Source organism: Esox lucius, chromosome 3 (assembly GCF_011004845.1).
Source record: "Esox lucius isolate fEsoLuc1 chromosome 3, fEsoLuc1.pri, whole genome shotgun sequence".
In the NCBI taxonomy this organism is placed as follows: domain Eukaryota; kingdom Metazoa; phylum Chordata; class Actinopteri; order Esociformes; family Esocidae; genus Esox; species Esox lucius.
In genome coordinates this window covers 34,436,237-34,452,093 of record NC_047571.1, presented here as the reverse complement: position 1 = coordinate 34,452,093, position 15,857 = coordinate 34,436,237, and the positions used below count along the sequence as shown (strand labels likewise).

The window sequence follows — 15,857 nt, the reverse complement described above, 5'->3', positions numbered from 1 at the left end:
AGACTCTTCTTTGTCTTGGCACCTCACTGGTGGAACAAACTTTCCCTTGAAGCCAGGACAGCAGAGTCCCTGCCAATCTTCCAAAAACATCATACCCCTCTATGATGAGTATCCCTCAAGACATTTGTCCAGAATCAAATCGGCCCCCTGAGAAGTGTTTCTGAACCACGCCACCCAGTCAGACAATCAGAGTTACATCTGAGAACAACTTCCTCTCCCTCTGAGAAGAACTGTATGAGGGGCTCAGAGCTCAGACACACAATCAGTTCATATAATTGTCAAAATAAATGATCAGAACGACATGCAAATACCTGTGTGTTGAAGTGTAAGTGATGGGATGACCAGTGAGTATTCTGATATTCTTCCATCTTCCATGTACATCTGGTTGACTTGACCAGTGATGTTTCTCTCAGACTGGTTTATAGATGGGGATGATTGGATCCTTCCCATACGTGTCTCCCACAACATCTCTGTCTTATTAGGTTCCTTGTTAAAGCAGGGTAGAACAGCCTCATCTCCTACTGAGTGATGAATATTCAGCCTTTTAATCAGTGCCAATATGTCTTCTGCCATCACCATGTTAGGCTGTAGTTTGCCTTCTTTCATCTGGAGCCACTGGACTCTCACATTGTCACGGCCAACTGCTCCTCCACACTGAAGATCTATTTCTGCTGGACCAGGATACCATTTCCCTGATAACTTTTTGACTGTACAGCAGAGTGAGGAGATGTATTTTTCCCGGATCGCCAACGTGAAAGGCTGTCGTTAACCACTATGCCATGGAGCTGTACATTAGCTGGGTGCCCATCAAAATCCTGTTTTGCCACTGGCCGTTTTAACAGCTAATTGGCCATTCGTGAGTTAAAACTAACGTTTCTTACTAAGTTAACCTCCACCACAAATTGCGGCTATGTATTGCGTTTACCACTGACCGTTTTAACAGCGTATTAACCAGTAATAAGCTTTACCGGTATATAACTTACTGGAAAATTTATTTCATGGCATAAGAAAAAGAAAATCGTTCATGGCAAAACAACATTCTTTTTTCTTTCATTCGTGAATGACATTGATACAATAACTATCAATAAAAGGTGACGATAACTAACTTTTTCATCAAGTGAAAAGACAAAAGAATCGTGGAATCTACCAGAAATAATTAATAAATGTCATTGCTCTCAATAGATTCAAACTCAGGTCTTCCACATGAGAGGCACTGTCTTTAACCACAACGCCACGGCATTACACGGCAGTCCTCCATTTAGGACTGTGTTAAACTGACTAATGTTTCTTATGAAGTTTACCTCCACCACGTCTATGGACTGTATTGCTTTTGCCACTGGCCGTTTTAACAGCTTATTAGCCAGTAATAAGCTTACTAGTATCTACTAACTTCCTAGGAATAATCATAAGAATTGAGCAATTGCTAGCGAGACTGAAGATTAACTATTCCATGCCAGAATCAGTCGCAATATAACTGTATACAGTTTCAGGTTAAAGGCAGTTTTCGTCAATACGGAATAATTCACAATGCGTACTTTGCTTTGCCTGCGAGGAGATGTGAACTCGGGACCTATAGTTCAAAATCCGCTTCTCTAACCACTACGCTATTTAACAAGGGATAGTCAGACACTCAGTCACTCAGTAAGAGACATTCGCTCTTCTTAGCCGGCTACGCTTACGCGGTCCGGCAAAAATGCTTCTGATTAATTTAATATCTTTCTATTTACTTATAGAAAGCTGCATGATATAAAAAATAAAATAAAAAGACATTGAAAATAATCTGTGGAAGGTCAAAAGGCTGATATGCAAGCTGAATAACTGAAGCTAAAATGAGTACCACAGAGTCAACAGTTTTTCACTGCAGGGTTTTTCCTGGCTGAAAATTAATCAAAGGTGGTACCCCCGCTCCCGCTACCCCACACTCTACCCGACACCCCTCTGTGATTTACTTTATATAATACCTGGTCACTTGGAAAAACGATTTTAATGTGAAATCTGCCCTGTTGTCCACTTGAGCAGCTACAATGCAAACAACAATGTCCTCCCTAATAGCAACCAATATACAAACAATAAATCTGCTATTTACATATTAACGTTACAGTTTTTATGTTTTTTTATGTAGAATTTTACCCTCGTGTGTTTTTTTGTTCTCCTCTGCCTCTCCAGGACCAGTAGCTGTAGGCTACTCGGCTTACTTGGCTGTGCTGCTTGCACTCATCTAGCGTCTTCACGGTCATGTCTTTTTATGGTTAGTGACTTAAATATTTTAAATGTATATTTATACACTATATTGCATATAAAATGTTGTTGGGGACAGTAGCCTACATACCCTAATCTATTGTAAAAAAAACTACGATTCTACTAGACATCATCTGAAACGTTAACAAATGTTATGTGGATTGGATGTAGTTTAGGCGTTATTAAGATTTATTTAAATATTTTGACATGCTTGGGTGTGAAAGAAAAAAACAAGCGGAACCAAGTTCCGGTGTAACTAATCCCCACAACGTCAGGGCCGGCAAGGACCTGTATACAAGGTTGCCAGATCATTCACAGTAAACCGTAAAATCCTCACAAATGCTATATCTTCAACCCTTCAACTGTAAATGCTATATCATCAACTGTAAATCGACCCACCCAAGCCCATTAAAAATAGCCCAATTTTGGGGAAACCTACCCATCTGGCAACACCACCAATATGAAAAAAAGTTTCCTCCTAAGGTCACAAGAGGCAGACAAGGATGGAAGACAGGACAAAAGAGAAGAGGAAGACAAGGTTGGAAGAAAGGACAGGACAGAAGAGAAGAAGACGACAGTCTAGTCAGCTCGTGCTGGCATCTAACGCTTAGCGCTTTGTCTTGATGAATCGTTAGACGCCAGCTCTAAGCCAATAAAAAAATAAATAATTTGTAAAACTCAACAAAAGCAAGAAGAGGGTATTTCTTGTGGTGGGCAGAACTGATACGCATCGCTTTATCTAATTAGAACGTTCAGCATTTCCCTAAACCCAGAGTTGGCAGCCCCATTACACACACAAACAATCCAACAAATGACATCCAATCAGTCTGATAGGTGACAGTGACATAACAGCCAGGACAGAGAGAGAAAAAGGAGAGAGAAGTGGAATGAGGAAGGACGGGAATAGAAAAAGAGAAAGATTTAGATTTCCATTAGATCTGAAAGGCCAGGTGGGAAAGGCCCCGTCTCTCTCTAACTCAGTCTCTCTGTCCAGTCCAAGAAGATTCTCTGTAGCACCTCACAGCTCATTCCTTAATTCCCTCCCGCCCTCAATCCCTCCCCTCCACCAGGAAGATGGACATTTCACTGTTAACCAAACCCAGTCAAACAGGAGAAAAGAGAACCTCTAGGTAGACAAGCAGTCCTGTGTAGGCCAGACTCTGTCACATGGGTCATCTTTAGCGTGTGAAGACGATTCAATGTTCTCACCAGTTAGAGAGGGCCTGGAGAGCTGCATTCATGTAGCATGTGTTTCCTATGTTCTTCAGTCCCGTCAAACCTAACAGAGTGACAGATGCACTTATTATTGGGAGAGTTTTGTTGTAGATTATATTGATCATTTAACAAAGTTTTGGTATGACTTTGTAGTTAATTTGATTTAGTTACATGATTATATAACTATAACCACCAAACCAAATATATTATTATTATTAACACAGACACTGGATGCCACCTGTTGACCGGGACATCTACCTCTTGCTCATTTATAATTCTGGAGAAACTAGCCGGAGGCCGGCCTTGGAGAAACAAGCTGGAGGCCGGCCTTGGAGAAACTCAATAATCAATGCCAGGCTATACTGACAGAGCTACAGAGGACCACCATGGAAAATGTAGAGTGCTTGTACCTCTGGCTCGTAGCTCATCCTCCTCCTCTGTTTCCATGCCCAGGTCCTCAGAGCCAGCAGGTGGCAGTCTCAGGGAGGCAGGGCTGCCTGGGGGCCTGCTAGACTCCTGGGGACAGAAAAACATGAACCAATCAAAACTCCCTCCGTATCTCCAGACAATTCACAGGGACTAACGGCTTCACGTTTGTTTGCAGTGTTTTGGGACATCTTTAGGACAAAGCGTTCTGGCTCAACCGATCAGCGACAGGGCACAGTTGTGGTCACTATGTGGCAAGTAACAAGAAGATCACCAACCTAACTGTGCCTCAAAATCCAATAGAGCACTGACTGAAATAGCTGTGATCCATATCTTGCTTCTAAGAATGTTTTGGCAGTACTGCATCCACTGAAATCCTACTGACATACGTTAGTGAGCTCACTAGGTCAACTAGCTAACTCCAGCTCTGACAAATGGCCTGCTTGACTAATATCATTTGTATAAAGCCCCAAAATAAAAACAGCTTATCAGAAATCCATCTGTAGATCTTTCTGTCTCTCGTGTTAGCTAGTTAGGGCTAAATAAACAACAGTAGCTAGCTAGCTATATTTTGGTGAAACATATTCAACTTTCCTATTCTTTACATATAAGGTATGGCTGCCTAGTGTTAGGTTAACTCAGCCTTTAGCTAGCTAGCTAATATTGGAAAGGTGCACGTTTAGTTCTCATCTTGGTCTACTAGCTACGCTAACGCGACCAAACATCGTCTGCCATGACAACAATGACAATATCTCTAACAGCATGGATGTGTATGCCTTCAAAATATAGGTCCCTCTCTGAGATTCAGGCATCAGTTCAGGCCACTCTTGGTCTCGAAGGGCTGCGTTACCTGTGAGTTGGTGGTCGGCGGGCACAGAGCATTCTTGGGACCGGGTGAGCCGAGTTTACGCTCCAGAAACACCTCCTTCCCACAGGCATAACACCACACCCTCAGCGTGGTCAGATTCACCGTCAGGTTGTGACGCGTCACCTGTTATAAAGGGGTTGTACATACGTATGTCAAGACAATCAACGACCAGACAGACAGAGGATATGTAACGCCAACCCCCCCCCCACCGAGAAGAAGAGCTCCCACCAGAACACCTGTGGGAATACTTTAATGATGGATAGATCTCCCCCTCTCTTTTAACCCCCCCATGACAGACCTGTGAGTGAGCAGTGCTGTGATCAGTATGTGACTCTCCACAGCCCACGTAGGCACAGCCGTTCTAAACACACATACAAGGAGAGAAACAAACATTAATCATTACGTGCACATCCCTATTCACTCAAGGGGAGATTACAGTCACATTACATAATGTTTCCCATATTAGCGGCAGCAACAACAAACGGCCCAATCAGAGTGAGAACAGTCACTCACCTCAAGGCAGGCCCAGAGGTTTGGTCCTCCAACATGACAGTCTTGACACTGGCCCTGGGAACAGAAACACACGTTACACACGCTTATTCATGGGGAACACACGTTACACACGCTTATTCAAGGGGAACACGTTACACACGCTTATTCAAGGGGAACACACGTTACACACGCTCATTCAAGGGGAACACACGTTACACACGCTCATTCAAGGGGAACACACGTTACACACGCTCATTCAAGGGGAACACACGTTACACACGCTTATTCAAGGGGAACACACGTTACACACGCTCATTCAAGGGGAACACACGTTACACACGCTCATTCAAGGGGAACACACGTTACACACGCTTATTCAGGGGGAACACACGTTACACACGCTTATTCAGGGGGAACACACGTTACACACGCTCATTCAAGGGGAACACACGTTACACACGCTCATTCAAGGGGAACACACGTTACACACGCTCATTCAAGGGGAACACACGTTACACACGCTCATTCAAGGGGAACACACGTTACACACGCTCATTCAAGGGGAACACACGTTACACACGCTCATTCAAGGGGAACACACGTTACACACGCTTATTCAAGGGGAACACACGTTACACACGGCTATTCAAGTGTGGTTGTCACATTCCGGAACATCTGGACAGATTTATTTTAATTGCGGCGTATTCAAAACCTTTTTGGGACATTTTTGACCCAAAACAACAAAGCAGCATGGCGCTTCATTGTCAAGTTGCAGTTTTTGCACATAATCCACTCACAACCCAAGCATATCGAGAACACGTATTCAGACGAGAGACAATCTGTCTGAGGTAACTGCCATATTAACGCAATTAGCCGATAATGACATGACATGATATATTGATGCATCTCCAGTACAGATGCATGTCATGTCCTGCCTAAGGGACTCTGTTGGCCATCCAGAAGGACGAAGCAGCCGAAGGAACAAAGAAGACTCAGTTTACTGCTGATATACATGCACAGCAACGCAACTCAGGAAGTCCAATTGTTCTGTATGTCAGAGTGGTACGACCTGAGTAGTACACTAGGGGGTTGTGAAGGGTCCCAGCAGTAGACTAGAGGGTTATGAAGGGTCTCAGCAGAAGACTAGAGAGTTATGAAGGGTGTCAGTAGAAGACTAAAGGTTTATGAAGGGTCCCAGCAGCATACTAGAGGGTTATGAAGTGTCTCAGTCAGGGTTTACGTTAGCCGGCGTGAGAGTAAAAAGCTGCACACTCCGGCAGCAACACGACTCTGAAATGTTGAAGGTGAAGCAGACGCCTCGGGGGAATAGAAACACAGCAAGTGATGGTGCAACGGAGGCCAGCAAGACCACAGAAAAGCCTAGTTATTTGAAATAGCCTTCCTAACGTAGTAAAAAGCGTTTCAACATTTAAAATGCAATGGGACAACACATACATACATTTTAATGCACATTATCTAATCAGGAAATATGGTTGGAAATGACACAATTTGACTAACAATATTATACAAAATGCTTAAGCGTTTTTTCCTTTGGTGGATCAGAGTTGCGACAAAAAAGTAACAAACACGTACGTCTATTAAATAATAAATATTGCTAAATTAGGCTACGGTGCATTGCAAAACAATTCTAAACTAGATTTAAACATACTGAAATTGAGAAGCAAACAAGTTTCAGTAAACCATCTATAACTTTCGAAGCTGTCTGACATTCTATGGAAACAGACAGAATTCACGTGGTATTTGTTGAGACGTTTCTAACACTGGCCTCAAAATCCCTTATTCAGTTTGCAAACATGATTTTGGAATCAAAATATTGGTTTATAAAAAACTGGCTCAAATTATTTCGATCAGGCATTTATGTAATAATTGCGACAGCCCTAGTTGTAGCCTATATGCACTGTTGACAAAGATTATGAACAGTTCATTCTGCTGACTAATTTAAATGAAAAACATTTGTTGGATCACAGCGTTTGTGTTTTATTGCTGTTTAAATGTAGGCTATTATATGGCTATTTAAAACATGTCCGGTAGCTGTTCTATATGGACGGATTACTGGAATTTAACCTGTCATATTGGCCATTATAAAAAAAAGTATCGCAAACTCTGGTCTCAGTAGAAGACTAGAGGATTATGAATGGTCTCAGTAGTACAATCAAGGGTTATGAAGGGTCTCAGTAGTACAATAGAGGGTTATGAAGGGTCTCAGTAGTACAATAGAGGGTTATGAAGGGTCTCAGTAGTACAATAGAGGGTTAAGAAGGGTCTCAGTAGTACAATAGAGGGTTAAGAAGGGTCTCAGTAGTACAATAGAAGGTTAGGAAGGGTCTCAGTAGTACAATAGAAGGTTAAGAAGGGTCTCAGTAGTACAATAGAAGGTTAAGAAGGGTCTCAGTAGTACAATAGAAGGTTATGAAGGGTCTCAGTAGTACAATAGAGGGTTAAAGAGGGGTCTCAGTAGTACAATAGAGGGTTAAGAATGGTCTCAGTAGTACAATAGAGGGTTATGAAGGCTCTCAGTAGTACAATAGAGGGTTAAGAATGGTCTCAGTAGTACAATAGAAGGTTATGAAGGCTCTCAGTAGTACAATAGAGGGTTAAGAAGAGTCTCAGTAGTACAATAGAAGGTTATGAAGGCTCTCAGTAGTACAATAGAAGGTTATGAAGGCTCTCAGTAGTACAATAGAGGGTTAAGAAGGGCCTCAGTAGTACAATAGAAGGTTATGAAGGCTCTCAGTAGTACAATAGAAGGTTATGAAGGCTCTCAGTAGTACAATAGAGGGTTAAGAATGGTCTCAGTAGTACAATTGAAGGTTATGAAGGCTCTCAGTAGTACAATAGAGGGTTAAGAAGGGGACTCACATGTGACTTGTGGATGAGCTCTTCCTTTGTAATCTCTCCAACACACTCCAGATCGGGACAGTCACCAGTAGACCGCACAGGCATCGCTCACATCAACTGGAAATTCACCACCCAGTCAGATATGGCACCAGGGGGCAAGCCGAGGAAAGAGTAAACGAGAGAATCTGAGAAAACAAAAACAATCTGACATTTGATGTAGTCATGTTGGAATAACTGACCATACACTAGCACTTTGTGAATTAGTCAAAATACTTCCAGTCCCTAAATTTGAGGACCATTTACAGTTATGACCGGTGCCCCAGTGAACTTCACGAATTGTGATGTTAAGACCAGGTGTAGCCGTGCGCCTGTCAGTTGCTTGGCACATAATCTTTATTTTATTTGGCTTTCAAATCCATTTCATTGTCTTTGGACTCTCTGTCTTTGGTTGTGTTGCAGATCAAGACGATACTTGACGATTTCAGCTGCCACTGTGCTGACACCTCCCCCTCCCCGGTGTTGTCCCTGTCCTTGTCTATCTGGTCATGCTTCTGACCTGGACTAAATTTAAATAGACTCTAGACTCAGCCCACATGCATTTATTAATTATTACAATTGGATTCTTAATATCTCACCCGGGCACAGCCAGAAGAGGACTGGTCACCCCTCTGAGCCTGGGTCCTCTCTAGGTTTCTTCATACATTTCAGCCTTCTTAGGGAGTTTTTCCTAGCCACTGAAATTCAACACTACTATTGTTTGCTCCTTGGGGTTTAAGGCCAGGTCTTTCTGTAAAAGCACTTTGTGACAACCGCTGTTGTAAAATGGGCTTTATAAATACATTTGATTGATTGATTGATTGATTGATCTTACACTGTTGAATAAGAGATGTTGACCCAAAACACCTACGTTCAGAATATTCAAAAACTGTTCAAATAGTGAGCTAAGAGCACCAATAGTAAAGAGAGGAAAAGGAGGGCGCCTGACTCTCTGGTGTCCAGCCTTTAGTTGGGAGTGTGTAATATCCTAGTATTATTATTGGTGATAAGTCTGGCTTTAATAACATTGTGAGACAATGTAAACCAGAGATACAACATTCCAATGTTAGGTGCAGCTTTTGATAACTGAAAGATAAGGTTGAGTGTATTTGTGTGTGTTTGACGACGCAAACAGCACAGAGTAAGGTAACATTTGAATACAGACAGCCTTATGAAATGCTTTAATTAATAAAACTTTTTTAGTTTTTTTACATGACTCCAGTTATCATTTCCTTGCTAGAATACCCTTTTCTTTTCCTTGCACAAGCACATTTGTTATGCCTTTGGTTCTACTGTCAGAACGGCAGAGCATTTAGGCAGTGACTGACTGTGGATCTGAGATGATGAAGAGACCCATATTCATGTCTTTAATTTGCCTCGTCAATATCACCCACAACTACTTACACGCTGTGCATGGATAACTTAGAATAGAACATTCCAAAGGCTTACACCTTTTTAAAATGCGTATTGTTTACTAGGATTTTAGAATTACAATTTTTGTAGATATTATAGCTTTGTTGTTATCCATTTGCATGGTAGCTAACATGCAAATAACGCCCTTTAAATTCAAATAGCATTGATACACAGGAGAGAGACAAAAAGACAGAACCAGAGAGACAGGAATTGAGAGGAGGAGAAAAGAGAGACCAGAGAGGGTGATAGTAGCAGCTACGCTCCAGTTACCTGGAAAGGTGAAAAGTTTTTAGTCTTCCTGGTGGACTGGCATGAGAAAGCAATTGTTTGGTCTATCCCAGCACTTATTCAAAAGGTTTTCTTTATGGGTAGAAGATAAAATCTCTACCTAAAATTGTGTAAAAACAAAACGTGTTGATGACAAAATTGAGATCCTGCTAAGCAATTGGAAATAAGAAGGCTGTAAAAACAACCAAAAATGTGTAAACATTAATTTTCCCTTCGCGTGATGCAGACTCTCACCGAGTCAAGGTTCAGCCCACACACTGATAACAGACACCATTCATCACAGACAACACCAGCAGACATCAATGCATGGATTTACCCTGCTTTACTAAATGTCCACAGATAGATGCACTTGGTGTAGACGTGTGTGTGTGTGTTTTAGGTCTTTCCAAATGTCCACATTTCCACCAGACATCGGATTGGTCCAGAACGACCATAGTTGCTTTGAACTGTAGCATCTCTCTGTCAAACTACCAAAGCAACCCAATCTGACTGTATGTGAGTAGTTTGAACTAATCTCAAAGATAGTTCAGTGTATGTTTTTTTCGGTTGGTGTAGCATACTAACTAGTAAAGTGCATTAAAGTCGCTAAGCGTTGGCTAGTTAAAGCTAGTGCTACTACCAGCTACACTAGTAGGTAACATTAGCTAGCATTAGCTAACAATGTAGAAACCTATACAACCATACACTAAATTGGCTGGATGACAATCACTTAGCCAGTAGCGCTTTGATATGGGGGAAGGCTACATAAAGGTGAGCTCCGTTCTGCACTCCACGTGGATTCATTGCTGTTGGTAACGTCTGAGGCTACGTTGTTGATATAGAGATTTTTTTGTAGAGTTTACAGGCACTTTAGGCAGTGTCTGTCCTAGGACACTGCTTGGGAGACAGACTCTGAATGCCTGTACTGTCTAAGCAGCATTCTGCTGGAAGAGGGGCAGTTGGGTTGCAGAACAGTGCCCAAGACAGTTAAATCCAGCTGTGTGATGATACCATCCCCATCCAAATTTAACCCAAACCGGGATTCTGCTTATCGCCACACCTGTCTGTTTCACACCTGTTAAATCAGCTAGCCAAATCAGCCTGGCCAGCATGCCAATTTAGACGGGAAGTAGAATGGTGGCTCTGTTAGATTTGATAGTGGGTTCTTACAATTGTATTATGATCTTGGACACTGTTGGCCCAGAAAACAACACCCATTTTATGACAAGCTTTTACATAGACAGTGTCCCACCCCAGAAATATGTTGCTGTGACACGAACAAAAAGGAACATAACTACTGAGATTCTGATAGCCAAAGCAATTTGACCATCGTTACATAAATCTAATTCAAAGTTACACTAATTCTTACCTCCAGACAGTTAACAGCATGTTGCTGCCTACAGGCCATTACATTAGGACAGACATACTGTTCATCAGTCCAACAACACATCAGGACAGACATACTGTTCATCAGTCCGACAACACATCAGGACAGACATACTGTTCATCAGTCCGACAACACATCAGGACAGACATACTGTTCATCAGTCCGACAACACATCAGGACAGACATACTGTTCATCAGTCCAACAACACATCAGGACAGACATACTGTTCATCAGTCCGACAACACATCAGGACAGACATACTGTTCATCAGTCCGACAACACATCAGGACAGACATACTGTTCATCAGTCCAACAACACATCAGGACAGACATACTGTTCATCAGTCCGACAACACATCAGGACAGACATACTGTTCATCAGTCCAACAACACATCAGGACAGACATACTGTTCATCAGTCCGACAACACATCAGGACAGACATACTGTTCATCAGTCCAACAACACATCAGGACAGACATACTGTTCATCAGTCCAACAACACATCAGGACAGACATACTGTTCATCAGTCCAACAACACATCAGGACAGACATACTGTTCATCAGTCCGACAACACATCAGGACAGACATACTGTTCATCAGTCCAACAACACATCAGGACAGACTTACTGTTCATCAGTTCAACAGACCAACAACACATCAGGACAGACATACTGTTCATCAGTCCAACAACACATCAGGACAGACATACTGTTCATCAGTCCAACAACACATCAGGACAGACATACTGTTCATCAGTCCAACAGACCAACAACACATCAGGACAGACATACTGTTCATCAGTCCAACAACACATCAGGACAGACATACTGTTCATCAGTCCAACAACACATCAGGACAGACATACTGTTCATCAGTCCAACAACACATCAGGACAGACATACTGTTCATCAGTCCAACAGACCAACAACACATCAGGACAGACATACTGTTCATCAGTCCAACAACACATCAGGACAGACTTACTGTTCATCAGTCCAACAACACATCAGGACAGACATACTGTTCATCAGTCCAACAACACATCAGGACAGACATACTGTTCATCAGTCCGACAACACATCAGGACAGACATACTGTTCATCAGTCCGACAACACATCAGGACAAACATACTGTTCATCAGTCCGACAACACATCAGTCCAACAACACATCAGGACAGACATACTGTTTATCAGTCCAACAGACCAACAACACATCAGGACAGACATACTGTTCATCAGTCCAACAACACATCAGGACAGACATACTGTTCATCAGTCCAACAACACATCAGGACAGACATACTGTTCATCAGTCCAACAACACATCAGGACAGACATACTGTTCATCAGTCCGACAACACATCAGGACAGACATACTGTTCATCAGTCCGACAACACATCAGGACAGACATACTGTTCATCAGTCCAACAGACCAACAACACATCAGGACAGACATACTGTTCATCAGTCCAACAGACCAACAACACATCAGGACAGACATACTGTTCATCAGTCCAACAGACCAACAACACATCAGGACAGACATACTGTTCATCAGTCCAACAGACCAACAACACATCAGGACAGACATACTGTTCATCAGTCCAACAGACCAACAACACATCAGGACAGACATACTGTTCATCAGTCCAACAACACATCAGGACAGACTTACTGTTTATCAGTTCAACAACACATCAGGACAGACATACTGTTCATCAGTCCAACAACACATCAGGACAGACTTACTGTTCATCAGTTCAACAGACCAACAACACATCAGGACAGACTGACTGTTTATCAGTCCAACAGACCAACAACACATCAGAAAATACATTCTGTTCATTAGTCCCACACATCAGGACAGATAAACTGTCCATGAATGAAGCCACTGCCGAAGCAGAAAACTGAAATTACTCAGTCAGTGTGTGGCGTGCACGGCCCTTCCCTAGCCAGAGTACTGGACAGATGTTTAATCGCCCATTCAGCAGTACTAGTCACTGTCTGGGCCTGATCCTTCCAGCCACTGGTGATTTCACTGGAGACTGTAATCACTGTGTCATTTGTTTGTGAAAAAAGATATATCGAGAGGCAGAATATATATATTCAAAAAACCACCACTTCTACTGTTCAGCAGGAGAACCCAATTACAGCCGTGTTATACTAAGCCTATCCTTGGTTTTGGGGCTTCACTGTCAAGCAGGCTGCTACACCCAGGCATTGACTAACTGACATTACATCCTAACGGTCTCAGTGTCACAGCTATGAAAGGGACCTTTTTACTTACCAACTGAAGATAATAGCGAAGTCTATTAGCTATCCCTACTAAACAGGATTATTAACACCTGTTCAAAAATAGATTTACAATCCAGAGTTAACGGACACAGCCAGTCTCCTTCCAACAACCGCAGACAAACATTCTTTCAAAACCCCATTAAAACATCGAGAGAAACGTTAAAATTTGACGTTAAAATACGTAGATTCACTCAAACTCATCCAAACTCCCAAGACTGTCTCAATGCCGTGTCCGGTTTGTTCTTATTTAACCGGGCACTGGACCTCAAGCTGATTCATAACGAAATTAACACCCATTTTAGTCCAGTTAACCTTAAAACTGACATTTCTCTGACTTACTAGCAAAGGTAATAACCAGAATTTTAAATCAGTTGCAAGAAAACGAGAGGCAAAGGGTTACGTTGCGTAACCAGCAAATGGCTATATAACCATCAAAAGGCGCATGGGGCGGACATCGGCTAGCGTTATAAGCTACAGTATATGCAGTTCAGTAAATGTGACAGTGCACTGACAGAGGCTAGCTAGTTATCTACGATAACGCTAATCGCTAAATGCAGTTGGCCCGGTATGCTATAGCTAACATCAGTAACCACCGGTCGAAGTGTTCTGGGTCATATTCAAACCCGATGTGAATCAAGACAATGATTATTAACACGATCCGTGCTAGCTAACAATATCTGCATTGATAGGCGTGGGGAAGATTGACAGGTGGATTGAAATGTCATGGTAGCTAACATTACATTAGCCACCGTTATTAACGTTGGACAACTAACGTCAGCTTAACCACCGACAATAACTAATTTCCTGGCTCTTACCTGCGCGTTTAGAATTTACAGTTGGAAATAACTGCTCCTGCTCTCTTCGAACTCTAAAAAAGCCGTTAAAACATTATTTCCAATGGTGTTTAACAAGAATACGTTAGTCTGCAACGCGCAACTTCCAGGTTGTAGATACGCCTTCTAACAAAACGGTGGTCTTCCGGTTGTCTGGGAACGAGTTTCGCGGTGCCACCTGACGGTGACCAGTGGGATAAAAACGAGCCACAATCCCAGCCCAAGCGCCCCCTAGTGATAAGTAAAGGCAGTGGCGGACTCAGGTTGTCTGAGGGGCAGTGGCGAAAAAATTCAACGGGCACCATCTGCATGTGGTGGGGCACCAACACGCAGAAATGTGTGATGCATTTATGGTGAAACAGTTCCAAACCCTGGTTAAGATTACAATTGAGAATGAGCTGTACAGTTGAAGTCAGACGTTTATATACACTTAGGTTGAAGTTATTGAAACTAATTTTTCAACCATTCCACATATTTCATGTTAACAAACTATAGTTTTGGCAAGTCGGTTAGGACATCTACTTTGAGCATGACCCAAGTAATTTTTGCAACAATTGTTTACAGACAATTAAAATTCACTATATCACAATTCCAGTGGGTCAGAAATGTACATACACTATGTTGACTATGCGTTAGGTTAATTGACATAATTTGAGTCAACTGGAGGTGTACCTTTGGATGTATTTCAAGGCCTACATTCAAACTCAGTGCCTCTTTGCTTGACATCAAGAGAAAATCAAAAGAAATCAGTCAAGACCTCAGAAAAGAAATTGTAGACCTCCACAAGTCTGGTTCATCCTTGGGAGCCATTTCAAAACGCCTGAAGGTACAACGATCATCTGTACAAACCAGAGTACACAAGTATAAACACCATGGGACCATGCAGTCGTTATACCGCTTGGGAAGGAGACGCGTTCTGTCTCCTAGAGATAAACATACTTTGGTGGGAAAAGTGCAAATGAATCCCAGAAGAACAGCAATGGACCTTGTGAAGATGCTGGAGGAAACAGACACAAAAGTATCTGTATCCACAGTAAAATGAGTCCTATATCGACATAACCAGAAAGTCTGCTCAGCAAGGAAGAAGTTGCTGCTCCAAAACCGCAATAAAAAAGCCAGACTGCGGGTTACAACTACACATGTGGACAAAGATCATACTACATGTCTGATGTAACAAAAATGTAACTGTTTGGCCATAATGACCATCGTTATTATGGGAAGGCTTGCAAGCCTAAGAGACAAATGGGGAGGCTTGCAAGCCTAAGATCACCATCCCAAGCATGAAACACAAGGGGTGGCAGCATCATGTTGTGGGGGTGCTGTGATGCAGGAGGAACTGATGCACTCCACAAAATAGATGGCAACATGAGTAAGGAAAATTGTGTGGATATTTCGAAGCAACATCTCAAGACATCCGTCAGGAAGTTAAAGCTTGGTTGCAAATGGGTTTTCCAAATGGACAATGACCCATACCTTCAAAGTTATGTTAAAATGGCTTAAGGACAAAAAAGTCAAGGTATT

General features: G+C 42.3%; 1 protein-coding gene across 2 annotated transcripts in view; it reads right to left on the bottom strand.

Annotated features, from left to right (window-relative positions):
* usp33 (ubiquitin specific peptidase 33) overlaps positions 1–14,478 on the bottom strand; it is a 31,402-nt gene extending 16,924 nt beyond the window's left edge. Inside the window, exons 1-7 of one of the 2 annotated variants that reach the window (XM_013133405.3) lie at positions 14,319–14,478; positions 8,120–8,283; positions 5,261–5,314; positions 5,046–5,108; positions 4,730–4,870; positions 3,864–3,969; positions 3,448–3,517 (exon numbers count right to left, since the gene is read on the bottom strand). In XM_013133405.3, the coding sequence (XP_012988859.1) occupies positions 3,448–3,517; positions 3,864–3,969; positions 4,730–4,870; positions 5,046–5,108; positions 5,261–5,314; positions 8,120–8,203 (518 nt within the window). In that variant the 5' untranslated portion in view covers positions 8,204–8,283; positions 14,319–14,478. The remainder of the gene's footprint in view (positions 1–3,447; positions 3,518–3,863; positions 3,970–4,729; positions 4,871–5,045; positions 5,109–5,260; positions 5,315–8,119; positions 8,284–14,318) is intronic. The other variant, XM_020045572.2, reaches the window with a different exon arrangement.
* Between the last annotated feature and the right edge of the window lie 1,379 nt (positions 14,479–15,857).